Genomic DNA, 27,804 nt, shown 5'->3' with positions numbered 1-27,804 from the left:
GTACTGGAATTTTTTTTTATTATATACAGATGAAAGCCACACTTCAATACTACTTTTCTACATAGTTGCCATTTAAATTAAGGCACTTATCGTAGCGATGGACAAGCTTGAAAATTCCTTCGCCGGGAGGGGGGGGGGGGGGGGTCGATAGCCCACCTATCATATCACAATATAGCGTGTACATACATACACCTTTCCTCGCTGTATGCCTGAATTTAGATACTTAACGCCTCTTTGCTCCATTTCATTTGTATAATATGAAAGAAAAAATGCTTTCACAAGCAGTTAGTATAAAAGAAAGTTTACTGGCAAATTGTTTGCATTTATGGAAACCTACTTATTTTGAAAAAAGAAAAAAAAAGGGAAAAAAAACGTGGAAAATCCCCAACACAAAAATCTGAAATTAGCTACTAGCCACCGAACAATAAGCAAATAACACTCAGAAAACACTGCAGTACCCCTTTTTGCGCTTGCCTGGGTTGAGGACAGTTTAGAACTGCTCTCTGTTTGGGCGCGCGGATAATGTGTATGCTAATTTTCGTAGTTTCACCCCTGCTACCGCTAGATGCCTGTCGCGCTCCCCGAGTACCATTCGCAGCAGATTCTCTTGTAATACCCATTTTAAAAATAAGTTGCACATTATTAAGGCAGCCTAAGTAACTTTCGTGAATGCTGCACTATTCTTCAGTGTCACAAATAAATGATAGCATTTTTCTAGTCTCTGTAAACAACAGTCGGAATGTTGTACCAATTGCTCAAGTCCTCGATGATAAAAAGCTACTCCTATGTCGTGCAGACATTTGAAAACTGCCATGTGAATATCCTCACTGTTGGTAAACCAGATATTGCAGCGAATCATTTCCTCGCTCGGACGTACACTGGTGTCTGCAGTCGGTGTTGACGGCATTCCTTCTCGATCGGTGTCACCCGTGTTTGTGCACAGTCAGTCAAATTGTTGGCACTGTTTCTCTAGAGCTGGACACAACATTGTATTTTCTCCATATACTGTCAGAATTTCGAGGGGAATCTGTGTGTAGTTTTGACAATTTGCCCACAAGAATCGTACTGTCCTACATACACTATGGGCCATTAAAATTGCTACACCAAGAAGAAATGCAGATGATAAATGGTTATTCATTGGACAAATATATTATACTAGAACTGACATTTGATTACATTTTCACGCAATTTGGGTGCATAGATACTGAGAAATCAGTACCCAGAACAACCACCTCTGGCCGTAATAACAGCCTTGATAGCCTGGGCGTTGAGTCAAACAGAGCTTGGATGGCGTGTACAGGTACAGCTGCCCATGCAGCTTCAACATGATACCATAGTTTATCAGGAGTAGTAGGTGGCGTATTGTGACGAGCCAGTTGCTTGGCCACCATTCACCAGACGTTTTCAATTGGTGAGAGATCTGGAGAATGCGCTGGGCAGGGCAGCAGTCGAACATTTTCTGTATCCAGAAAGGCCCATACAGGACCTGCAACATGCGGTCATGCATTATCCTGCTGAAATATAGCGTTTCGCAGGGATCGAATGAAGGGTAGAGCCACGGGTCGTAACACATCTGAAATGTAACGTCCACAGTTCAAAGTTCTGTCAATGCGAACAAGAGGTGACCGAGACATGTAACCAATGGCACCCTATACCATCACGCTGGGTGATACGCCAGTATGGTGATGACGAATACATGCTTCCAATGTGCGTTCACCGTGATGTCGCCAAACACGTATGCGAGCATCATGATTCTGTAAACGGAACCTGGATTCATACGAAAAAATGTTTTGCCATTCGTGCACCCAAGTTCATCGTTGAGTACACCATCGCATGCGCTCCTGTCTGTGCAGCGTCAAGGGTAATCGCAGCCACGGTCTCCGAGCTGATAGTCCATGCTGCTGCAAACATCGTCGAACTGTTAGTGCAGGTGGTTGTTGTCTTCCAAACGTCCCCATCTTTTGACTCAGGGATCGAGACGTGGCTGCACAATCCATTACAGCCATGAGGATAAGATGCCTGTCATCTCAACTGCTAGTGATACGAGGCTGTGGGGATCCAGCATAGCGTTCCGTATTACCCTCCTGAACCCACCGATTCCATATTCTGCTAACAGTCATTGGGTCTCTACCAACGCGGGCAGCAATGTCGCGATACGATAAACCGCAATCGCGATGGGCTACAATCGGACCTTAATCAAAATCGGAAACGTGATGGTACGCATTTCTCCTCCTTACACGAGGCATCACAACAATGTTTCAGCAGGTAACGCCGGTCAACTGCTGTTTGTGTATGAGAAATTCGTTGGAAACTTTCCTCATGTCAGCACGTTGTAGGTGTCGCCACCGGCGCCAACCTTATGTGAATGCTCTGAAAAGCTAATCATTTGCATATCACAGCATCTTCTTCCTGTCGGTTAAATTTTCGCGTCTGTAGCACGTCATCTTCATGGTGTATCAATTTTAATGGCCAGTAGTGTACTTCGACTGAAGTTAACAGTTCCAGATTGTGCTCCCAGACTGTGATGCATCTGTTATTTGCACCACAGCAGAGCTGTCTCTGCAGGAAATCTGGAACATTTACTCTCTTCTTACAATAGCGGTATGACATGTGTAACTTACATATTGAATTCCCCTCATATGAATGATGGAGAACTCAGGGGCATACTATCTCCCTATGTAGAACTGGAAATAGTTCTGATCTATTTAAGCTACTAAATGTCATAGACAATTTCCTTAACTCCCTTGTATTATAACAACATTTACATTGTATATTTACTTTTATAATGGTGAATGAAGCAGATCATTTATAAATTGTAGCTTATAATACCCTCTAAGACAAAAAAGACGTAACCATGAAGGAATTATCTGAATAGGACAAAAATCAGTAGATGTGATGTACGAATGCATGTAATGATCACAATTTCAGGAAATTCAATGATTTATTCAAAACAAAAGTACTTCACAAATTGACCAAATTAGTAATGCGTTGATCCATCTCGGGCCCTTATGCAAGCAGTTATTCGGCTTGACATTGATTGATAGATACCGTGCCAAATTGGGTAATTGGTACATTACATGGTTCGAGTCCCCAGCAGCTTGGAGGGCCGTGCCCGTAGTGCTCCGAACGTTCTCAGGTGGGGAGAGATCGGCAACCTCATTGGCCGAGGGAGGGTTTATCAAGCACGAAGACGAGTAGCAAAAACACTCGCCGTATGCAGTTGTACGTCAACTGTATTCTATGCCCCATTTTGTTGTCCCTCAGGGCATGCCATCACGGACTTATGTTTCAGCAAAATAATCCCTGACTGCAAGCAGGGATGGTTTCTAGTGCTTGTCTTTGTGCTTGCCAAACCCTACTGTGACCAAAAACGTTGCCAAATTCTCTCCAGTTGAGAACCTTAGGAGCATTACGCGCAGGGCCCACCGACCAGCTTGGGATTTTGATGATCTAATGGACCAATTGGATGGAATTCGGCACAGTATCCTTCAGGAGGACATCCGACAGTTCTGTCGATCAGTGCCGAGCCAAATAACTGGGCTTGCATAGGGACGAGAGGTGGATCAATGCATTACTGACCCACCCAAACGTGTGAAGCCCTCTTGAATAAGTCATCCTTTTTTTCTGAAACTGTATGATTTGTTTGATGGTACATGTACATCATATGTACTGTCTGCCATTTGGATAATACTGTTATGGTGATTTGTTTGTTTGTTTGTGTTTTTTTACTTTTTTTTATATAGATTGTATATCATAACAGGTATATCTGATGCTTCAACATCTGATAGTCAGGCCAGAATTGACAGTTCTGTAGTATGATAGCTGATGTCCAGAGCTGGTGGCTTTTGCACTTCTATTTATACATACATTAAACCAAAGCCTGCACAGTGGCATGTTCCACATGTATCCACTACCATATTTACTCGAATCTAAGCCGCACCTGGAAAATGAGACTCGAAACCGAGGAAAAAAAAATTTCTTGAATATAAGCCGCACCTGAAATTTGAGACTCGAAATTCAAGGGGAGAGAAAAGTTTTAGGCCGCACCTCCAAATTGAAACAAAGTTGGTCCATTGTAATATGAGACACAATTTAGGTCGAATGAATTACGATACAGCTACAGTAGTTTGGTTCGAGTCGTAAGCTTAGCAGTTAAGCTTTACCAGATAGCCATTGCTATGCATCAGGCGCTCCGTCTGTATTTATACGGGTACCCTTCCTTTTTCACGTGCTTCGTCTGGTTTGAATCAATTGCTTATTTTTCTTTGATCTGATAAGTGCCGTTCTCTTTGTTATAGGTGTTTACGTCACTCTAAGCTGAAAATGCATTATTGCGATCTGTTGCCGCTCGCGGCATGGCTTGCTTTTTTGCGCGCTGCCACCGCTTCCAATTTAAAAAAAAAAGAGAGGAATCATCTCATTAGCGAAACAGTGGCAAGAGACTGCTATTTGTTGTTACTTACACTGCTGCTTTCTTTGATAATAATCAACAAGAGCCAAATAATAGACTGCGTGTGATAGAAGATGTTGTGAAGGAGAGTTTAGCGAAAATTTTTCTCCGTTTGAAAATCTTTGCAGACGCCTCTTTAGTACATTACATTCTGCACAGAAATTAGTCATCTTAGATTTAAAAATCTTGTCAATTGCCGTGCTTCATTTCTGACTGTATCACTATTAGGCATAAGAACAATACGAATATAAACATGACATGATATGTATATTATGCAGCATTTGCTGTTGTCTCACTCTAGTTTTGTAGTTTATGAGGCAGACAGGATTTAAATGAGATAGCAGCAAACACGGAAGAATACATGGCAAAATGTTTATATTCGTATTATTCTTATGGTGAAGAGAATACTGCATGTGATTCACAATTAATAAAAGTTCCTATTAGCAACCATCTCTCGTCACAGGTAGGAAAAAATTCAGAACGTAGAGTTGGCCTTATTGACAAACATCCCAAACAGTCTTGCCAGTCGGATTTTCCTAGTACATTGAAAGGCTGCTACATTCCAAGATGAACAATACGGAATTTGTATTTACTTCGTTGGATAATGTATGAAAATGCAGTGGTCGAAACTCGGGGCTCGTCTTCCACCTTTTTTTTAAAATTTATTTACTGACACAGAGGTTTCGGCGCCAGTATTTATCTTTGTGCCTGCAAAGTATGCCTCTGTAGCGCTACATATATTCATCGGCAGAAGTTAGTTGTGGCGGCACCTACCAACTTTTTACAGAACTTCCACTTACTTTGCACTCGATTCTAAGCCGCAGGCGTTTTTTTTGGGTTACAAAAACCGGAAAAAAGTGCGGCTTAGATTCGAGTAAATGCGGTATATTTAACTACATTTTCAGTTATAGTGAACATCTTTTGCTGGCTTAAGAAGATAGAGCTGGTGGAACCCATTATTCCAAAGAATCCCACACTACATCACAGTATTGCAGTTAAGGTCATAGTGGAAAAGGAAAAAAAAAGTTAGTTACGGATCAGTTTTCAACACCTCGAATAACATTTTGAACGTGACATAGGTTGCGTCCAGAGGTGTCTGCAACTATTCGCGTCTGTTTGGAAAGCCAACCGAACCGAACTGAACCGAGGCCGCAGCAGAGATCTCGAGGAGCAGTATTGACACGACTCGTTTAGCCCCCTGTATTAAACGTACACTGCTGCAGCTCCTCTCTTGTTGCCGATGTCGGATTAATGCACGATACTCCACTTTACCGACGGGCCACACCGTGTCGTTGTGGATCCTCTCGCTGTGTGCCACAGTACTGTGCCGCGGCTATTCGATTGTCCGTGACTGCAGACGTGTGCCATCAAATGCATGAAAAATTAATTGTGTAGCCTTATCTTTTTATCCGTTAATGAAAACTCTGACTACCTCTCGTATCGACTCTGTTCGGAGCTGTAAAGTTCTAATGCGAACTGTTCTCATTTTGAACGGCACAGTGCCTTCGTTCGCGGACACACTGCGGGAGAACTTCAGCTCGCCCAACCAGTACTGCTGCAAGTGGCAGCTGGTGAACCGACTGCAGCGCCACTGCACCCAGACACTGCCTCACAAGCGGCCGCCGCAGTACGCCCAGGGCCGGCTCTGCGAGCCCTCTACCCGTTGCAAAACGAGGTACTGCATGTTTTCCTAATTTGCCTGTCAACTCTGAAGGAAAAATGCTTCCTACTTCCTAACAGTCAAAAGCTAATAACATTGCATGTCAAACCAGTCAGTTTCTAACAAACTGGTGAGGTGATATTTTACAGACTTTCTTAGCCTAAGCTTCTTTGTTTGGACTTTGTGTTTTTGTTCTCTTCTCTGCCTTCCCTAATTACCTCTGACACACAGATACAACATTGAACCTGTATGTTCCTTTCTTACGTGTGAAACTTGCTTCCCTGTCCCTTCTCTCTCATTCACTCACCCTACTGTCCAAATACCCTCACTTACTCTCGTACCCGTGTTACGTATCTCTGAGATCCTCTGTCGTTCCACTCCTGACTCGTGCAGTGGTCCACTCTCGTAAGCTTCTCTTCATGGCTTCCGCACGTGACGCCCACTCGCCACTCTAGGTACCCTATAAGTTCTAAAAACAAAGATGATGTAACTTACCAAACGAAAGAGTTGGTGTGTTGATAGAGGCACAAACAAACACAAACACACACACAAAATTCAAGCTTTCGCAACCCACGGTTGCTTCATCGGAAAAGAGGGAAGGAGAGGGAAAGACGAAAGAATGTGGGTTTTAAGGGAGAGGGTAAGGAGTCATTCCAATCCCGGGAAAGGAAAGACTTACCTTAGGGGGAAAAAAGGACAGGTATACACTCGCACACGCACACGCGCACACACACACACACACACACACACACACACACACACACACACACACATCCGCACATATACAGACAAGCAGACATATGTAAAAGCAAAGAGTTTGGGCAGAGATGTCAGCCGAAGCGGAAGTACAGAGGCAAAGATGTTGTCGAATGACAGGTGAGGTATGAGCGGCGGCTACTTGAAATTAGCGGAGGTTGAGGCCTGGTGGGTAACGGGAAGAGAGGATATATTGAAGGGCAAGTTCCCATCTCTGGAGTTCTGACAGGTTGGTGTTAGTGGGAAGTATCCAGATAACCCGGATGGTGTAACACTGTGCCAAGATGTGCTGGCCGTGCACCGAGGCATGTTTAGCCACAGGGTGATCCTCATTACCAACAAACACTGTCTGCCTGTGTCCGTTCAAGCGAATGGACAGTTTGTTGCTGGTCATTCCCACATAGAAAGCTTAACAGTGTAGGCAGGTCAGTTGGTAAATCACGTGGGTGCTTTCACACGTGGCTCTGCCTTTGATCGTGTACACCTTCCGGGTTACAGGACTGGAGTAGGTGGTGGTGGGAGGGTGCATGGGACAGGTTTTACACTGGGGGCATTTACAAGGGTAGGAGCCAGAGGGTAGGGAAGGTGGTTTGGGGATTTCATAGGGATGAACCGAGAGGTTACGAAGGTTAGGTGGACGGTGGAAAGACACTCTTGGTGGAGTGGGGAGGATTTCGTGAAGGATGGATCTCATTTCAGGGCAGGATTTGAGGAAGTCGTATCCCTGCTGGAGAGCCACATTCAGAGTCTGATCCAGTCCCGGAAAGTATCCTGTCACAAGTGGGGCACTTTTGTGGTTCTTCTGTGGGAGGTTCTGGGTTTGAGTGGCTCTGGTTATTTGCTTCTGTACCAGGTCAGGAGGGTAGTTGCGGACGCGAAAGCTGTTTTCAGGTTGTTGGTGTAATGGTTCAGGGATTCAGGAATGGCACAGATTTGTTTGCCACGAAGACCTAGACTGTAGGGAAGGGTCATTTGATGTGGAATGGGTGGCAGCTGTAATAATGGAGGTACTGTTGTTTGTTGGTGTGTTTGATGAGGATAGGTGTGTGAAGCTGGCCCTTGGACAAATGGAGGTCAACATCAAGGAAAGTGGCATGGGATTTGGAGTAGGACCAGGTGAATCTGATGGAACCAAAGGAGTTGAGGTTGGAGAGGAAATTCTGGAGTCCTTCTTCAATGTGAGTCCAGATCGTGAAGATGTCATCAATAAATCTGTACCAAACTTTGGGTTGGCAGGCCTGGGTAACCAAGAAGACTTCCTCTAAGCGACCCATAAATAGGTTGGCATACGAGGGGGCCACCCTGGTACGCATGGCTGTTCCCTTTAATTTTTGGTATGTCTGCCCTTCGAAAATGAAAAAGTTGTGAGTCAGGATGAAGCTGGCTAAGGTAATGAGGAAAGAGGTTTTAGGTAGGGTGGCAGGTGATCGGCGCGAAAGGAAGTGCTCCATCACAGCAAGGCCCTGGACGTCCATAATATTTGTGTATAGGGAAGTGGCATCAATGGTTACAAGGATGGTTTCCGGGGGTAACAGATTGGGTAAGGATTCCAGGTGTTCGAGAAAGTGGTTGGTGTCTTTGATGAAGGATGGGAGACTGCATGTAATGGGTCCTCTTGGTTACGCAGGCCTGCCAACCCAAAGTTTGGTACAGATTTATTGATGACATCTTCACGATCTGGACTCACAGTGAAGAAGAACTCCAGAATTTCCTCTCCAACCTCAGCTCCTTTGGTTCCATCAGATTCACCTGGTCCTACTCCAAATCCCACGCCACTTTCCTTGACGTTGACCTCCATCTGTCCAATGGCTAGCTTCACACGTCCGTCCACATCAAACACACCAACAAGCAACAGTACCTCCATTATGACAGCTGCCACCCATTCCACATCCAACGGTCCCTTCCCTACAGCCTAGGTCTTCGTGGCAAACGAATCTGCTCCAGTCCCGAATCCCTGAACCATTACACCAACAACCTGAAAACAGCTTTCGCATCCACAACTACCCTCCCGACCTGGTACAGAAGCAAATAACCAGAGCCACTTCCTCATCCTCTCAAACCCAAGACCTCCCACAGAAGAACCACAAAAATGCCCCACTTGTGACAGGATACTTTCCGGGACTGGACCAGACTCTGAATGTGGCTCTCCAGCAGGGATACGACTTCCTCAAATCCTGCCCTGAAATGAGATCCATCCTTCATGAAATCCTCCCCACTCCACCAAGAGTGTCTTTCCACTGTCCACCTAAGCTTCGTAACCTGTTAGTTCATCCCTATGAAATCCCCAAACCACCTTCCCTACCCTCTGGCTCCTACCCTTGTAACCGCCCCTGGTGTAAAACCTGTCCCATGCACCCTCCCACCACCACCTACTCCAGTCCTGTAACCCGGAAGGTGTACACGATCAAAGGCAGAGCCACGTGTGAAAGCACCCACGTGATTTACCAACTGACCTGCTTACACTGTGAAGCTTTCTATGTGGGAATGACCAGCAACAAACTGTCTATTCGCATGAATGGACACAGGCAGACAGTGTTTGTTGGTAATGAGGATCACCCTGTGGCTAAACGTGCCTCGGTGCACGGCCAGCACATCTTGGCACAGTGTTACACCATCCGGGTTATCTGGATACTTCCCACCAACACCAACCTATCCGAACTCCGGAGATGGGAACTTGCCCTTCAATATATCCTCTCTTCCCATTACCCACCAGGCCTCAACCTCCGCTAATTTCAAGTAGCCGCCGCTCATACCTCACCTGTCATTCGACAACATCTTTGCCTCTGTACTTCTGCCTCGACTCACATCTCTGCCCAAACTCTTTGCCTTTACATATGTCTGCTTGTCTGTATATGTGCGGATGGATATGTGTGTGTGCGAGTGTATACCTGTTCTTTTTTCCCCCTAAGGTAAGTCTTTCCGTTCCCGGGATTGGAATGACTCCTTACCCCGTCCCTTACAACCCACATCCTTTCGTCTTTCCCTTTCCTTCCCTCTCTCCTGATGAAGCAACCGTGGTTTGCGAAAGCTTGAATTTTGTGTGTGTGTTTGTGTTTGTTTGTGCCTCTATCAACATACCAACGCTTTCGTTTGGTAAGTTACTTCATCTTTGTTTTTAGATATATTTTTCCCACATGGAATGTTTTCCTCTATTATATTCATAACCTATAAGTTCTATATACAAGAAATACAATATGGATTTTACAGCTTATCAAAAATTGTCTTTAATGGAAGCTTGCAACAAAGTTTGCAACTACACAGTTACTGAGAAAACATAATTTTTTGAAGCAGGTAAAATTCATATTACATGTAAACAGTCCTCTGAGTGTTAACATCATAGAAATAGCCATGTTAATTTCAGTAACAAACCAAACGACAAGAGTTGCAAATTATGCATTAATATTAATTTAATAACTAAATTACTTTTTGGAACTTCGCCTCATCTGAAAACTTCGGTGACAGAGACATCAAAATGCTTCGTGGTTTTTGTCATTTCCATCCCAAATAGAAGAAAATAGCCAAATTTGCAGTATGAAAATTGCATAATCATTTTGAATTAGTGTAGCGTAGAAAGACAGCATCAAATGAAGGAATTTTGGTGTAGGAATTAGAGGTAACATTCGTATATTTTCAGCACCACATGAATGTAATTGAAATCTGTCATATGGATGCCTTTATTCAAAATGAAAAAAATTCACAGAAAATGTATTCTTAAACAAAATGTTTGGACTAACTAATCATCACAGTAAGAACAAGGAAAACTTCAAGCATCACATACAAGGAACATATGGCACGTCCTTAGCAATGAAGATAATCGTGTGTCCATATTTCATATGGCAACATGCACTAAAAAGGTCATAGTAAATGAAAAATTTAATATCCTCTCGTACACAGACTTGCCACCACTTTATTAACAAGAGCATGTTGTAGGGAATGTTCAAACTGACCACCGTTTTTCACATTGGTATAGGAAATAGCAGTGATGCACGGATCGGTGTGTTTTTTGAAATACACCGGGAGTGATCTGAATCACTGGTGCTGCTGCCGTAATATGAGCCACAAAGCCCTGTTCTCCTCACCTGGTGTTGCATGCATGCTGTCTTTTGTGGTACCTCACAGGAAAAAAATCCACCGTTGTCAAGTCTGGCAAAAATATAGGCCGACGTGTCGGTCCACCACGTCCGATCTGCCTGTTAACAAATGTTCTGTCTAGACAATCTTGGTCAGCATGTGCAAAATGTCGAGTTGCAACATCATGTTGGAATCAAAAGGTCTGTGTAACTCCAAGTGATATCTTCTCCAGTGAGGTAACATGTAGGGACCACTGAGTGAGTCATTCACAATTCCCACCCACATATTTACAGCAAATCCCTCTTGTTTATGGATATATATTGCATGAAGATTCTGTAGTGCCCAGCTGTGAGTGTTGTGTGAATTGAAAATGCCTTCATGGATAAAGCAACCTTTGCTGTGAGCAACACATGTTTGTGGAAATGCAGCTGTCATGCTAATTGTTGTACGAACCAGTCGGCAAATTCCAGATGCTACGGAAGTTGTCCGGACCCACAGCTTGTACATTAGCTGCTGAAAAGGATTCAGACCAATCTCACGAATGAAATTCCAGATTTTCATTCTAAGTTCACGAGCAATTTGTCTGGTACCTGTCCTTACGATCTGACTGTGAGCAACGTAACACATCTTTGTCAAACTTGTCTGTAAAACAGGGTGTCTTCTGCCTGTATGTTGCTTATTAGCCCACAAACATCCTACCTCTCGCATATGTCTGTCAGTTAACACAAAAGTATTTTTCTGAGGTATCCTGTGATGTAGATAACATTTCTGGTAAATTCTATGAGCTGCCCTCATATTGCCCATCCTGTGTGGACTCTACCGTAAATCTGCAATTCTCTCTCTTTGTTCATATACTCAAAATACCTTCGTTCGATGATGTCATCCTGTCCTACACTTTTGGTCAAATTGTTTCTCTGCACTGTGCATAAGGAATGGGACTGCACCCAAAATTGGACCCCATGGGAGTATCTTTCTAATTTCTCCCCAGTCACTAAAATTTTCTGTTGTTGTTGTTGTGGTCTTCAGTCCTGAGACTGGTTTGATGCAGCTCTCCATGCTACTCTATCCTGTGCAAGCCTTTTTATCTCCCAGTACCTACGGCAACCTACATCCTTCTGAATCTGCTTAGTGTATTCATCTCTTGGTCTCCCCCTACGATTTTTACCCTCCACGCTGCCCTCCAATACTAAATTGGTGATCCCTTGATGCCTCAGAACATGTCCTACCAACCGATCCCTTCTTCTGGTCAAGTTGTGCCACAAACTTCTCTTCTCCCCAATCCTATTCAATACTTCCTCATTAGTTATGTGATCTACCCATCTAATCTTCAGCATTCTTCTGTAGCACCACATTTCGAAAGCTTCTATTCTCTTCTTGTCCAAACTATTTATCGTCCATGTTTCACTTCCATACATGGCCACACTCCATACGAATACTTTCAGAAATGACTTCCTGACACTTAAATCAATACTGGATGATAACAAATTTCTCTTCTTCAGAAACGCTTTCCTTGCCATTGCCAGCCTACATTTTATATCCTATCTACTTCGACCATCATCAGTTATTTTGCTCCCCAAATAGCAAAACTCCTTTACTACTTTAAGTGCCTCATTTCCTAATCTAATTCCGTCAGCATCACCCGACTTAATTAGACTACACTCCATTATCCTTGTTTTGCTTTTGTTGATGTTCATCTTATATCCTCCTTTCAAGACACTGTCCATTCCATTCAACTGCTCTTCCAAGTCCTTTGCTGTCTCTGACAGAATTACAATGTCATCGGCGAACCTCAAAGTTTTTATTTCTTCTCCATGAATTTTAATACCTACTCCGAATTTTTCTTTTGTTTCCTTTACTGCTTGCTCAATATACAGATTGAACAACATCGGGGAGAGGCTACAACCCTGTCTTACTCCCTTCCCAACCACTGCTTCCCTTTCATGTCCCTCGACTCTTATAACTGCCATCTGGTTTCTGTACAAATTGTAAATAGCCTTTTGCTCCCTGTATTTTACCCCTGCCACCTTTAGAATTTGAAAGAGAGTATTCCAGTCAACATTGTCAAAAGCTTTCTCTAAGTCTACAAATGCTAGAAACGTAGGTTTGCCTTTCCTTAATCTTTCTTCTAAGATAAGTCGTAAGGTCAGTATTGCCTCACGTGTTCCAGTGTTTCTACGGAATCCAAACTGATCTTCCCCGAGGTTGGCTTCTACTAGTTTTTCCATTCGTCTGTAAAGAATTCGTGTTAGTATTTTGCAGCTGTGACTTATTAAGCTGATAGTTCGGTAATTTTCACATCTGTCAACACCTGCTTTCTTTGGGATTGGAATTATTATATTCTTCTTGAAGTCTGAGGGTATTTCGCCTGTTTCATACATCTTGCTCACCAGATGGTAGAGTTTTGTCAGGACTGGCTCTCCCACGGCCGTCAGTAGTTCCAATGGAATATTGTCTACTCCGGGGGCCTTGTTTCGACTCAGGTCTTTCAGTGCTCTGTCAAATTCTTCACGCAGTATCGTATCTCCCATTTCATCTTCATCTACATCCTCTTCCATTTCCATAATATTGTCCTCAAGTACATCGCCCTTGTATAGACCCTCTATATACTCCTTCCACCTTTCTGCTTTCCCTTCTTTGCTTAGAACTGGGTTTCCATCTGAGCTCTTGATATTCATACAAGTCGTTCTCTTATCTCCAAAGGTCTCTTTAATTTTCCTGTAGGCGGTATCTATCTTACCCCTAGTGAGATAGATGGAAACCCAGTTCTAAGCAAAGAAGGGAAAGCAGAAAGGTGGAAGGAGTATATAGAGGGTCTATACAAGGGCGATGTACTTGAGGACAATCTCACTAGGGCCAATTTTCTATCCCTACAAAATTGTTTGAATTATTAAGCACAACTTTCTGCATTCTGTTTAAGTGTGATCAAACCAGCTGTGCGTAAACCCATCAATTCCATGAAATTTGAGTTTTTCTAAGAGTGCAACATGATATACACAATGAAATGCTTCGGAATACCAACTGCACTGCGTAAATCTTATTGTGGAACAACTGCACCCCTTCACACTCGACTTCTTCCCCACCGACGACACCTTCCAGTCTTTCACGAGGCCGGGATAGTACTGCAATAGTTCGAGAAGTGCGATAGTAAATTCGCATTAATATCTCGGCTACTAAATGCGCGTGTGGGCGCTATTGGGCACCATCTCTGCATCCACAAACTGGCCTGCAATTTGTTACCATAAGCATCCGTTGCCATGTAGCTCCGTAAATCTGACAAGCACATGAAGTGTCCATACAATGCGCAATTGCTGCTGTATTGATGTTCCAGACGTGGATCAACCACGTTTAAACAGAGGGTCGTAATGTTTTGTTCATCAGTGTATGCATCATTTGAGAGGGTGATCGAGGGTACGCGAGTTGGTAGCGGTGGCATTTCCGTGTCGTGGAGGTACATTTGCACTGAGGCAACAAACTTGTGGGGTAGTGATAAACGAGGGGGGGACCCAAAAGAAACCGGACTCCGAGGGCACTGCCACTCGTAGACGTAGTGCAGGGTTCTCACGCTAGATGGTGTTAGTAGAGACCTTCCTGAAACAGCTGTGCAGATGGCGTCAGTGAAGAGCTGAACGTGCAAGTGTGGTATTGTGTTTCTCTGACTGTTGGCGGGTTACCTCTGCGAAGTCGTTATGGCAACTTTAAAAGAACAAAGGGTCTGTGTGAAATTTTGTTTCCTGCTTAAAAAAACTGCAACGGAGATACACGAAATGCTTCTGGAAACTTTCCAGGAGGAAGGTATAAGCCGCACACAAGTTTTCGAGTGGTTTGGGTGCTTTAAAGGTGATGAGAGGTGTGTTGAAGACCAATCTCGTTCTAGACGCCCTTCAACATCGCGAAATGAAGAGAACATTGGAAAGGTCCGTCGAAAGATCGACAAGGATCGTTGCCAAACGATCGACCGAATTTCATCAGAGACAGGAATCAGTTGGAGCTCGTTCCAGCGGATTTTGAGTGAGGATTTGCACACAAGACGTGTTGCTGCTAAATTTGTTCCGCGCCTTCTCACACAGGAGCAAAAAAACCATCCGCATGAATGTGTGTCAGGACCTGAGAACAGAGATTGCACGTGATCCAAACTTCTTGAAGAAAGTCATTACAGGGGATGAGAGTTGGTGTTACGGGTATGACCCAGAAACCAAGCAAGTGTCAAGCCAGTGGAGGACTCCCAACTCTCCCAGACCAAAAAAAAAGCAAGGCAAGTGAGGTCAAATGTGAAGACGATGATCATTGTCTTTTTTTATGTTAGTGGAATTGTGCTTCGGGAATTCGTACCCCCTGGCTAGACTGTTAAGCAACACTTTTACTTGGATGTTTTAAGGCATCGGCGAGAGGATGTGAGGAGGAAACGCCCGGAACTTTGGCGATCAGCTGACTGGTTTCGCATCACAACAACGCTCCAGCACACGCGGCCTTACGAGTGACCCACTATTTGGCATCTCAGAGGTGGTGTGTCGTTCCCCACACTCCGTATTCGCCGGACCTAGCCGCGTGCGACTTTTTCCTTTTTCCACAAAAAAAAAAAAAAAAGAAAGAAAGAAAGAAAGAAAGAAAGAAAGAAAGAAAGAAAGAAAGAAAGAAACTAGAAGGGGAGCGTTATGACGATGTGGAGGCAGTAAAAACAGCTTCGCAAAGGGCACTGGACAATATCAAACTTGAAGATTTCCAAACATGCTTCTAACAGTGGGGTAAGAGACTTGACAAGTGCATCGCATGTAATGGAGAGCATTTTGAAGGTGACTGAAATAATTTTTTAAAAAGGTTTATCAATAAATTTTTTATGACAGCAATCTGGTTTCTTTTGGGTCCCCTCTCGTACACATATACAGGTGGTGGTAGTATTGCATTCACAAGGTATAAGGGGGAAGTGCATTGGTGGCTCTATCATTTATACTCAGGTGAGTCATCTGAAAAGATTTTTCACACGATTAGGGCCACACGATGGGAATTAATGGACTTTGAATCTGGAATGGTAGTCGGAGCTAGACGCCCGGGATATTAGATTTCAGAAATCATTGGAGTATTCAGTATTTCGAGACCACAGTGTCAAGAGTGTGCCAAGAATACCAAAGTCAGGCATTAACTCTCACACCGACAACACAGTTTCTGACAGCTTTCGTTTAATGACCGAGAGCAGCAGCGTTTGCATAGAGTTCTCAGTGCTAACACATAAGCAGCACTGTATGAAATAACCACAGAAATCAATGTGGGATGCACGACAAATGTATCCTTTAGGACAGTGCAGCAAAATTTGCCGTTAAGGGGGGTAGGACGTGAAACGGGCCGACTTGGAGCAGGAGAGGCACCACAGGACATTTTAATTTACACTGTCTATACTTTTATAAATAAATTCATAAAACTTTGTCAGCATGACCAGGAAGGATTCAGGATTCACACTCATAGGAGAGGAAGTTCGAAAACATAACAAAACAATTTTTTTCTTTTTTTACATTTGAAATTTCATCATTTTTTCACTTGGTATTGCCTGAATTTGTTGCTATAGGTACACTTTACTTCATAAGTAAGAGAGATTCTTCGATGAATTTTGCACAGCATACAAACCATACTTACAGGTGTATGAAACTCTAGAATTTCCCAAATCTGTTAAAAACTGTGGTAAAGATTGAGATAATTAACTATAAAATTTGAGTTTTCTCTAAACACGAAGTTTAAAACATTACAGCCCATTCATTTTTCCATAGATTAAATAAATTCTAGAGTTTCATACACCTGTAAGTATGGTTTGTAAGCTGTGCAAAATTCATTGAAGAATCTCTCTTACTTATGAAGAAAAGTGTACCTGTAGCAACAAATGCAGCCAACGGTAATTAGGGGGGGGGATCATGAAATTTCACATTTAAAAAATATTATTTTTCGTGTTCTTGAACTTCCACTGCTATGAATGTGAATCCTGAATCCTTCCTGGTCATGCTGACAAAGTTTTATGAATTTATTTGTAAAAGTATAGACAGTGCAAATTAAAATGTCCTGTGGTGCCTCTCCCTCTCGAAGTCGGCCCGTTTGACGTCCTGGCTCCCTTAAGGGGCTACGGCAGAAGACGACCGAAGCGAGTGCCTCTGCTAACAACACGACACCGCCTGCGGCACCCTTTCTGGGCTCGCGATCTTATCGGTTGGATCCTAGACGACTGGAAAACTGTGGCCTGGTCATATGAGTCCCTGTTTCAGCCAGTAAGAGCTGATGGTAGTGTTAACAGTGTGACACAAACCTCACGAAGCCACAGACCAGAGTTGTCGACAAGGCAGTGTGCGAGGTGGTGGTGTCTCCGTAATGGTGTGGGTTGTTTACACGGAATGGACGTGGTCTCTGATTGTGTTCAGCTACTCGGAGACCATTTACAGCCATTCACAGACTTCGTGTTTCCAAACAATCGAGGAATTGTTACGGACGACTGTGCACCGTGTCGCTGGGCCACAGATGTTCACTATTGGTTTGAAAAACATTCTGGACAATTTGAGCGAACGATTTTGCCATCCGGATCGCCCGACATTAATCTCGTCAAACATTTGTGGAACCCAGCCGAGAGATTAGTTCGCGTACAAAATCTTGCACTGGTAACACTTTTCACAGTTACGTCAGCTATAGAGGCAGCACGGCTCAATATTTCTGTGGGGAACTTCCACTTACTTGTCGAGTCTGTGTCACATCGAGTTGCTGCACTGTGCCCGGCAAAAGGAGGTCCGACATGATGGTTGGAGGTATCCTACTATTGCCATATCTGTAATGTTTCCTTTAGGAATGGTCAGTTTCCTGAACGATTAAAGTACTCAGTAGTAACACAGCTTTATAAAAAGGGAGAAAGGGGTAAAGTAGACAATTTTAGACCTATTTTTATGCCATCAGTGTTTGTTAAAAGTAATTGAAAAGGTTGTGTATGTAAGGATAATTAATCATTTTATATCACATAATTTGCTACCAATTGTACAGTGCGGCTTTAGAAGTTCTTTAACAACTGAAATGCTATATTCTCCTTTCCTTGTGAGGTACAATATGGGTTAAACAAAAGGTTTCGAATGCTAGACTTTTTTTTTATTTATTTAACTAGGGTGTTTGATTGTGTTGATCACGAAATATTGCTTGAGAAGGTGGACCATTACAGAATACGGGGAATAGCTCACAATTGGTTCACCTCTTACTTTAGCAGCAGACAGCAAAAGGTTTTTATTCACAATGATGAGAATGGCTGTGTTGTGGGTTCTGAGTGGGGTACAGTCAAGTGGGGGGTGCCCCAGGGATCAGTGTTTGGGCCAGGTGTACCGGTATGAAATGAGTGTTAAGATACAAATGTGTTGATAGGAAACATTTGTTGTGAATGAGCCTTAAATTCTTTTTTTTTTTTTTGGTTGGTATGACACCTGTCAAAGATATTTAGTATACATCGACAACATACATGAAACAAACAACAACATATGTTTTCATCGTGTTAACAATGTTGAATTTTATACCAGAAAGTGATGATTTGCGGAAAGTATTAATTTTTGTTTTCATTTTAATAAAAAAAGTGCTGCAGAGTCGCATCGAATGCCAGTCGAGGCATATAGTGGTCGTGCTCTATCAGAAGCAACATGCAAAAGATGGTTTCAATGGTTCAGAAATAATGATTTTGATGTAAGAAATGAAGAATGTGGAAGACCACCAAAAAAGTTCAAAGATGCCAAATTGCAAGCAATATTGGATGAAGATGATACTTTGAGTCAGAAGCAAATGGCAGCAATGCTAAATGTTGCAGAACAAACAATCGTGGGTTAATCCGGGACAGCCATCAACATCGACTGCAAAACCAGATCGATTCGGCAAGAAGACATTGTTCTGTGTTTGGTGGGATCAGAAAAGTGCGGTATACCATGAGCTTCTAAAACCCGGTGAAACTACGAGTACTAATCGCTACAGGCAACAAATGATCAATTTGAATTATGCATTGATCGAAAAAAGACCAGCTTGGACCAGAAGAGGTGACAAAGTAATTTTTTTACACGACAATGCACCTGCACACAAAGCAAAACTGGTTCAGGATACAATCAAAACACTTGGCTGAGAGCTGCTACCCCACCCGCCGTATTCACCAGACTTAGCCCTTCCGACTACCATTTGTTTTCATCAATGGAACACGCATTGGCTGAGGAACACTTCGATTCCTACGAAGAAGTTGAAAATTGGGTGTCTGATTGGTTTACTTCAAAAGACGAACATTTCTATTGGTGTGGTGTCCACAAATTGCCAGAAAGGTGGTCAAAGTGTATAAAAATCAATGGTCAGTACTTTGAATAAAATGTTTTTGCTTTCCAATTCAAAATTAGTGTTTCATTTTCACAAAAAAACGCTCGTTTCATACCGGTACACCTGGTAAATGATATGCCCTCTAGTATTACGAGTAACTCTAAAATATTTCTGTTTGCTGATGACACTAGCTTGGTAGTAAAGGATGTTGTGTGCAACACTGGCTCTGTTTCAAACAGTGCAATTCATGACATAAGTTCATGGCTTGAAGAATATAGACTAACACTAAATCACAGTAAGGCTCAGTTTTTACAGTTTCTAAAACACAATTCGAGAAAAACCTGGCGTTTTAATTTCACAGAATGGGCATTTGATTAGTGAAATTGAACAGTTCAAATTTCTATGTGCTCAGGTAGATAGTATACTGTCGTGGAACGTCCACGCTCAGGATGTTGTTCAAAGACTAAATGCTGCCATTTTTACTATTCGAACGGTATCTGTAGTGAGTGATCGTTCGACACGAAAATTAGTCTCATTTGCTTATTTTCATTGCCTTATGTCATATGGTATTATATTTTGGGGTAACTCTTCCAATTCTAAAAGGATATTTTTGGCTCAGAAACGGGCAGTTCGTACAATAAGTGGTGTATGTTCACGAACCTCTTGTCAACCCCTGTTCATGAGTCTGGCTATTTTGACATTGGCCTCTCAATATATATATATATATTCCTTGCTGCCATTTCTGGTTAACAATATTAGCTTATTTGCTAGAATAAGCAGCTTTCACCCAGTTAATACTCAGCAGAAACCAAACCTACATTTGGTTTGGACTGCAGGAAGGTGTGCAGTATACTGCTGCATCCATTTTCAGTAAGCTACCACAAGAATTCAAAAATTTTATCAGTAATACACACACTTTCAAATCAAAACTGAAGAGTTTCCTCACGGGTCACTGCTTCTATTCTGTCGGGAAGTTCCTTGAAAAATTAAGCTGATTGTTGTTATATTATTGATTGTGTTAATTTAAACTTACGGCTTGACTTTTTTGGGGTGCATAAACATTTTATTTTTATCTGTTATTACTTTTATGTTATAATTTCATGTACTGACACGCTCCATGACCTTGGAGATTTGCTCCTCAATTTGGTCCTACGTAACTTGTTGTGTAAATAAATAAATGAAATAAATCCCGTTACTTTTGTCTTTCTGTCTGTGAAACAAAGGTATCATAACTGAAGTAGAACATGTTTCACTAATAACTTGTGTGTCGTCTTAACATATAATTTGCTGACAGCTTTATTTTGTTTTTTCCTCAACTTGTAGCAAGAACTCATCATCCACTCGGAAGAAAACTCCACACAGTTCGTCGGGAGACAGCCGTCGCGTAGGTCCGAGGAAGCCACAACATCCAAATTTGACCACGTCCGTTGCAGACTTTAAAACTGAAACAAGGGACGAGTTGGACTGGGGCTCAGAAGATTTTCTCGGCCATGCACCGCCCCTCAAACCGCTCATTGCACGGGCCATCATGCTGTCCCCGTACAGGTGGGTCTCTGCTCTGTTTGTTTAGTGTCAGTAGAGAAACATTATTGTTTTTGCCATTATTGGTTGCTTTTCATCTTCATCTACATCTACACGGATACTCTGCAAATCACATTTAAGTGCCTGGCAGAGGGTTCATCGAACCACCTTCACAATTCTCTATTATTCCAATCTCGTATACCGCACGGAAAGAATGAACACCTGTATCTTTCCGTATGAGCTCTGATTTCCCTTATTTTATCGTAGTGATTGTTTCTCCCTATGTAGGTCGGTGTCAACAAAATATTTTCTCATTAGGAGGAGAAAGTTTGTGATTGGAATTTCTTGAGAAGATTCCGTCACAATGAAAAGCGCCTTTCTTTTAATGATTTCCAGCCCAAATCCTGCATCATTTCTGTGACACTCTCTCCCATATTTCGCGATAATACAAAACGTGCTGCCTTTTTTTGAACTTTTCCCATGTACTCCGTCAGTCCTATCTGGTAAGGATCCCACACTGCGCAGCAGTATTCTAAAGGAGGACGGACAAGCATAGTGCAGGCAATCTCCTTAGTAGGTCTGTTACATTTTCTAAGTGTTCTGCCAATAGAACACAGCCTTTGGTTAGCCTTCCCCACAACATTTTCTGTGTTGTTTCCAATTTAAGTTGTTCTTAATTGTAATACATAGGTATTTAGTTGAATTTATGGCTTTTAGATTAGACTGATTTATTGTGTAACCGAAGTTTAATGAGTTCCTTTTAGCACTCATGTGGATGACCTCACACTTTTCGTTATTTAGGGTCAGCTGTCACTTCTCGCACCATTCAGATATTTTTTTCTAAATCGTTTTGCATTTTGTTTTGATCTTCTGATGACTTTATTAGTCGATAAACGACAGTGTCATCTGCAAACAACCGAAAACGGCTGCTCAGTTTGCTCCCAAATCGTTTATATAGATAAGGATCAGCAAAGGGCCTGTAACACTACCTTGGGGAACGCCTGAAATCACTTCTGTTTTACTCGATGACTTTGCGTCAGTTACTACGAACTGTGACCTCTCTGACAGGGAATCGCAAATCCGGTCACATAACTGAGACGATATTACATAATCACACAATTTCACTACGAGCCGCTTGTGTAGTAGTGTCAAAAGCCTTCCGGAAATCCAGGAATACGGAATCAATTTGAAATCTCTTGTCAACAGCACTCAGCACTTCATGTGAATAAAGAGCTAGTTGTGTTTCACATTTTTCACAGGAACGATGTTTTCTAAACCCATGTTGACTGTGTGTCAATAGACCGTTTCCTTCGAGGTAATTCATAATGTTCGAACACAATATATGTTCTAAAATCCTGCTGCATATTGACGTTAATGATATGGGCCTGTAATTTAGTGGATTACTCCTTCTACCTTTGTTGAATATTGGTGTGACCTGTGCAACTTTCCAGTCTTTGGGTACGGATCTTTCATCAAGCGAACAGTTGTATGGGATTAAGTATGGAGCTAATGCATTGGCATACTCATAAAGGAACCTAATTGGTATACAGTCTGGACCAGAAGACTTGCTTTTATTAAGTGATTTGAGTTGCTTCACTACTCCGAGGATATTTACATCTACGTTACTCGTGTTGGCAGCTGTTCTCGATTCAAATTCTGAAATATTTACTTCATCTTCTTTTGTGAAAGCATTTCAGAAGGCTATGTTTAATAACTCTGCTTTGGCAGCACAGTCTTCGATAGTATCTCCATTGCTATCTTGCCGAGAAGGCATTGATTCTTTCTTGCCTCTTACACATAATAAAGTAGGTGGGGTGGAATTACTTTTAATTTCAGATGAATCTTTCATCACTGGGGTTTGTTGCTGAGTCAGATTGAGTATCTCTTAGAAAATCAATTTTTTCTCTATAAATGCCAAGACCAAAATTTGTCTCATCTTCGTCCTTCATCAAGTTTATTTTTATTCTATGTATACTCTGTGTATTTACCAACTAGGATCACATAAAAACCACAAATCCACAAAATAAAGTGAAGGTGAAGGCTTTCATGAGTGGATGTCATAGTTGCTGGTGAGTTGTCCAGGTTGTGTGGCTGTGGTCAGAGAAACTTTTTGGTTCCTGATGTTTCATCCAAAGCTGCATTGGACTTCTTCAGAGGTTCTGCTGGCAATGCCAAGTGTTGTTAAGTGACGAGTCAGGCATTAGAGAGTGACTTAAATTCTGTGTAAAGTGGGCGTGCTATTGTTTACATGTTATCAGCAGTGATAGTCGTTGTAGGAGATAAAACGTAACTATCGATCGTTGCCTCTCAGTGATAAAAACTTGTCTATTGATTTTGCGGAGCAACTATCCATACGTCACCAAGTTTCCCAACTGCTCCTGTCTCTTAAAATTATCCCCATGTTTATATATTTTGATGTCTTCTCTACATACACTATGTGATCAAACGTATCCAGACACCCCCAAAAACATACATTTTTCATATTAGGTGTATTGTGCTGCCACCTACTACCAGGTAGCCATCAGACAGCATGAAAGACCTGAATGCGGTGCTCTGCAGAACTCATTGACTTCGAACGTGGTCAAGTGATTGGGTCTCACTTGTATCGTGTGTCTGTAAGCGAGATTTCCACACTCCTAAACATCCCTACGTCCACTGTTTCCGATGTGATAGTGAAGTGGAAACGTGAAGGGACACGTATAGCACAGAAGCGTACAGGCCGACTTCGTCTGTTGACTGACAGAGACCGCTGACAGTTACCGAGCGAGGTGGCGCAGTGGTTAGCACACTGGACTCGCATTCGGGAGGACGACGGTTCAGTCCCGCGTCCGGCCATCCTGATTTAGGTTTTCCGTGATTTCCCTAAATCGCTCCAGGCAAATGCCGGGATGGTTCCTTTGAAAGGGCACGGCCGACTTCCTTCCCCGTCCTTCCCTAATCCGATGAGACCGATGACCTCGCTGTTTGGTCTCTTCCCCCAAACAACCCCCAACCCCAACCGCTGACAGTTGAAGAGGGTCGTAATGTGTAATAGGCAGACATCTGTCCAGACCATCACACAGGAACTCCAAATTGTGTCAGGATCTACTGCAAGTACTATGACAGTTATGCGGGAGGTGAGAAAACTTGTATTTAATGGTCGAGCGGTTGCTCATAAGCCACACATCACGCCGGTAAATACCAAACGACGCCTCGCTTGGTGTAAGGAGCGTAAACAGTGGACGATTGAACAGTGGAGAAATGTTGTGTGGAGTGACAAATCGCGGTACGCAATGTGGCGATCCGATGGCAGGGCGTAGGTATGGTGAATGCCCGGTGAACGTCATCTGCCAGCGTGTGTAGTGCTAACAGTAAAATTCGGAGGTGGCGGTGTTATGGTGTGGTCTAGTTTTTTATGGAGGGGGCTTGCACCCCTTGTTGTTCTGCGTGGCACTATCACAGCACAGGCCTACACTGATGTTTTAAGCACGTTCTTGCTTCCCACTGTTGAAGAGCAATTCGGGGATGGCGATTGCCTCTTTCAATGTGATCAAGCACCTGTTCATAATGCACGGCCTGTGGCGGAGTGGTTACACGACAGTAACATCCCTATAATGGTCTGACCTGCACAGAGTCCTTACCCAAATCCTATACCTTTGGGATGTTTCGGAACACCGACTTTGTGCCAGGCCTCACTGACTGACATCGATAGTTCTCCTCAGTGCAGCCCTCCGTGAAGGATGGGCTGCCATTCCCCAAGAAACCTTTCAGCAGCTGACTGAACGTATGCCTGCGAGAGTGGAAGCTGTCATGAAGGCTAAGGGTGGGCCAACACCACATTGAATTCCAGCATTACCGATGGAGGGCGCCACAAGCTTGTAACTGATTTTCAGCCGGGTGTCTGGATACTTTTGATCACATAGTGTAGCTGAGGATAATACACTCCTGGAAATGGAAAAAAGAACACATTGACACCGGTGTGTCAGACCCACCATACTTGCTCCGGACACTGCGAGAGGGCTGTACAAGCAATGATCACACGCATGGCACAGCGGACACACCAGGAACCGCGGTGTTGGCCGTCAAATGGCGCTAGCTGCGCAGCATTTGTGCACCGCCGCCGTCAGTGTCAGCCAGTTTGCCGTGGCATATGGAGCTCCATCGCAGTCTTTAACACTGGTAGCATGCCGCGACAGCGTGGACGTGAACCGTATGTGCAGTTGACGGACTTTGAGCGAGGGCGTATAGTGGGCATGCGGGAGGCCAGGTGGACGTACCGCCGAATTGCTCAACACGTGGGGCGTGAGGTCTCCACAGTACATCGATGTTGTCGCCAGTGGTCGGCGGAAGGTGCACGTGCCCGTCGACCTGGGACCGGACCGCAGCGACGCACGGATGCACGCCAAGACCGTAGGATCCTACGCAGTGCCGTAGGGGACCGCACCGCCACTTCCCAGCAAATTAGGGACACTGTTGCTCCTGGGGTATCGGCGAGGACCATTCGCAACCGTCTCCATGAAGCTGGGCTACGGTCCCGCACACCGTTAGGCCGTCTTCCGCTCACACCCCAACATCGTGCAGCCCGCCTCCAGTGGTGTCGCGACAGGCGTGAATGGAGAGACAAATGGAGACGTGTCGTCTTCAGCGATGAGAGTCGCTTCTGCCTTGGTGCCAATGATGGTCGTATGCGTGTTTGGCGCCGTGCAGGTGAGCGCCACAATCAGGACTGCATACGACCGAGGCACACAGGGCCAACACCTGGCATCATGGTGTGGGGAGCGATCTCCTACACTGGCCGTACACCACTGGTGATCGTCGAGGCGACACTGAATAGTGCACGGTACATCCAAACTGTCATCGAACCCATCGTTCTACCATTCCTAGACCGGCAAGGGAACTTGCTGTTCCAACAGGACAATGCACGTCCGCATGTATCCCGTGCCACCCAACGTGCTCTAGAAGGTGTAAGTCAACTACCCTGGCCAGCAAGATCTCCGGATCTGTCCCCCATTGAGCATGTTTGGGACTGGATGAAGCGTCGTCTCACGCGGTCTGCACGTCCAGCACGAACGCTGGTCCAACTGAGGCGCCAGGTGGAAATGGCATGGCAAGCCGTTCCACAGGACTACATCCAGCATCTCTACGATCGTCTCCATGGGAGAATAGCAGCCTGCATTGCTGCGAAAGGTGGATACACACTGTACTAGTGCCGACATTGTGCATGCTCTGTTGCCTGTGTCTATGTGCCTGTGGTTCTCTCAGTGTGATCATGTGATGTATCTGATCCCAGGAATGTGTCAATAAAGTTTCCCCTTCCTGGGTCAATGAATTCACGGTGTTCTTATTTCAATTTCCAGGAGTGTAGTTTGTCATTGTAGATAAAATTTTGGTTTCAGAAAACTTCATGATTTCTTGACACAGATTAACTCCACTGATCACATGCCCATTTTATACAGTATTATAAGTCAGACTCCAACATGTGACTCGTCAGACTGCCAAGACTCATCACCACCAGGACCATCTCCGAAGATGTGCAGCCTAGCTTTGGACAGAACGCCAGGAACTGGAAAGTTTCTTGGATCACAGCCATACAAGATGGAAGACTCAACAGGATCATCCCCCCCCCCCTCCCCCTTTCAATTGCTTTTTCTTTCTGTGTCTATTCTCCACCGCCCGTAGCCCTCCCTCGCTTTCGTTCTTAATCGAAGAAAGATCTTTCAAACAATGGAAAATCCAGGTAGTTGGGATCCTGAGTCACAGATGGACACAACAAAAAGACTGTGAGAAAAGCTTTTGTCCAAAAAGGCCTTCGTTGACAGTAGGCAACATACCCACAGTAATGCAAATGCAACTCACACACACAACTACAGTCTCTGGTGCTAATATTATTATTATTATTATCCTGATGTTAAGCTCCCTGCCAGGGAAACCTCTCTTTAAATCTTAGGAAATATTTTCCATAGTAGTATGGAGTCGCAGGAAATGGTCAGGATAGAGGTACATATGGGATGAATACCAGGAAAAAGTTTCCAAATGCATAGTAGTATACTGATTTTTATAAAAATTAACTTTTTTTTAATACAGAATCGTAGGTTGACAGATTCTGTTTGATTGACATAGACACTTGAGAAAAATTATGTCATCCAAATGGTGGCCATTCTCTCAAATACAGTTTACAACACTCCGCAAGAAGTTAATTATTACTCTGGTAAAGTCTTCGGTCATGCAAGTCGAACTCACATCGTCTTTAATGGCAGCTTTCAACTCCGTGAAACTTTCCAATTTGTTAAAATAGACAAGTTTTTTAGAATACCTGTGCAAGGAAGTTACAAGCGGACAAGTTTGGTGATGTCACACATCACCAGAACACGAAATGAGGCATCCGAGGAATGTATTCCTCACAGTTACCCCAGAAACATTTGCAGTGTGCAATGTGGCACCCTGCTATTGAAAATAAGCACGTCTCTTGTTTACGGTTCACCTCTGTAATTCTGGCAGAAAGACTGTACAGTCCACGAATGTAACGTTCAGTTGTCACTGTCACTATTATACCATTGTCCTCAGAAAACTAGGCTGAATTGCACCGGCAGAAGCAGTGGGCAGTGAAAAGGTCTTCAGTGAACTGAACAAGGCTCTTTAGTGGCCAAGAACCTGTATTTATGTTTATTAACTGACCTATTTAAGTGAAAATGTGCTTCATTGCTCATAAATAATATTGCATTCGGGTCATTTTCAAAGTTCACGTGCAAAGTCTTCCTGTTGTCGTAAGTTCCTGTCTTTCATCTCCTGAATCACCACCAATTTATATGGAAGAAATTTTTCATTTTCCTCACAGACTCGACACATATCTGTAAACGGTGTGTTTGTTGATGTGTTGGAGGTCTTGAAATCCCTATGACAGCATTTCTTAAAATGGTAATGTTTTAAGATGCCCTTGCTTCTTTGTCATGGTCTGCTGGCGCCCCTCTAGAATGTTTCCTGTCATAGGCTGTAACCCATTGCCAGTTCGTATTGCCATTCGGCAGCAATGAAATGTCTGCCATATTGTGACATCGAGACTCGGCATTTGTGACAA

General features: G+C 43.5%; 1 protein-coding gene across 5 annotated transcripts in view; it reads left to right on the top strand.

Moving 5' to 3' along the window:
- Positions 1-27,804, top strand: part of LOC126427382 (uncharacterized) — a 420,537-nt gene that overhangs the window by 193,081 nt on the left and 199,652 nt on the right. For all 5 annotated transcript variants that reach the window (XM_050089736.1, XM_050089734.1, XM_050089737.1 and 2 more), the window contains 2 exons: positions 5,951-6,125; positions 20,553-20,774. In XM_050089736.1, the coding sequence (XP_049945693.1) occupies positions 5,951-6,125; positions 20,553-20,774 (397 nt within the window). The remainder of the gene's footprint in view (positions 1-5,950; positions 6,126-20,552; positions 20,775-27,804) is intronic.

The sequence above is a fragment of the Schistocerca serialis genome, chromosome 11, assembly GCF_023864345.2.
Source record: "Schistocerca serialis cubense isolate TAMUIC-IGC-003099 chromosome 11, iqSchSeri2.2, whole genome shotgun sequence".
NCBI classification, from domain to species: Eukaryota; Metazoa; Arthropoda; class Insecta; order Orthoptera; family Acrididae; genus Schistocerca; species Schistocerca serialis.
This window is presented reverse-complemented; position numbering and strand designations above follow the sequence as displayed.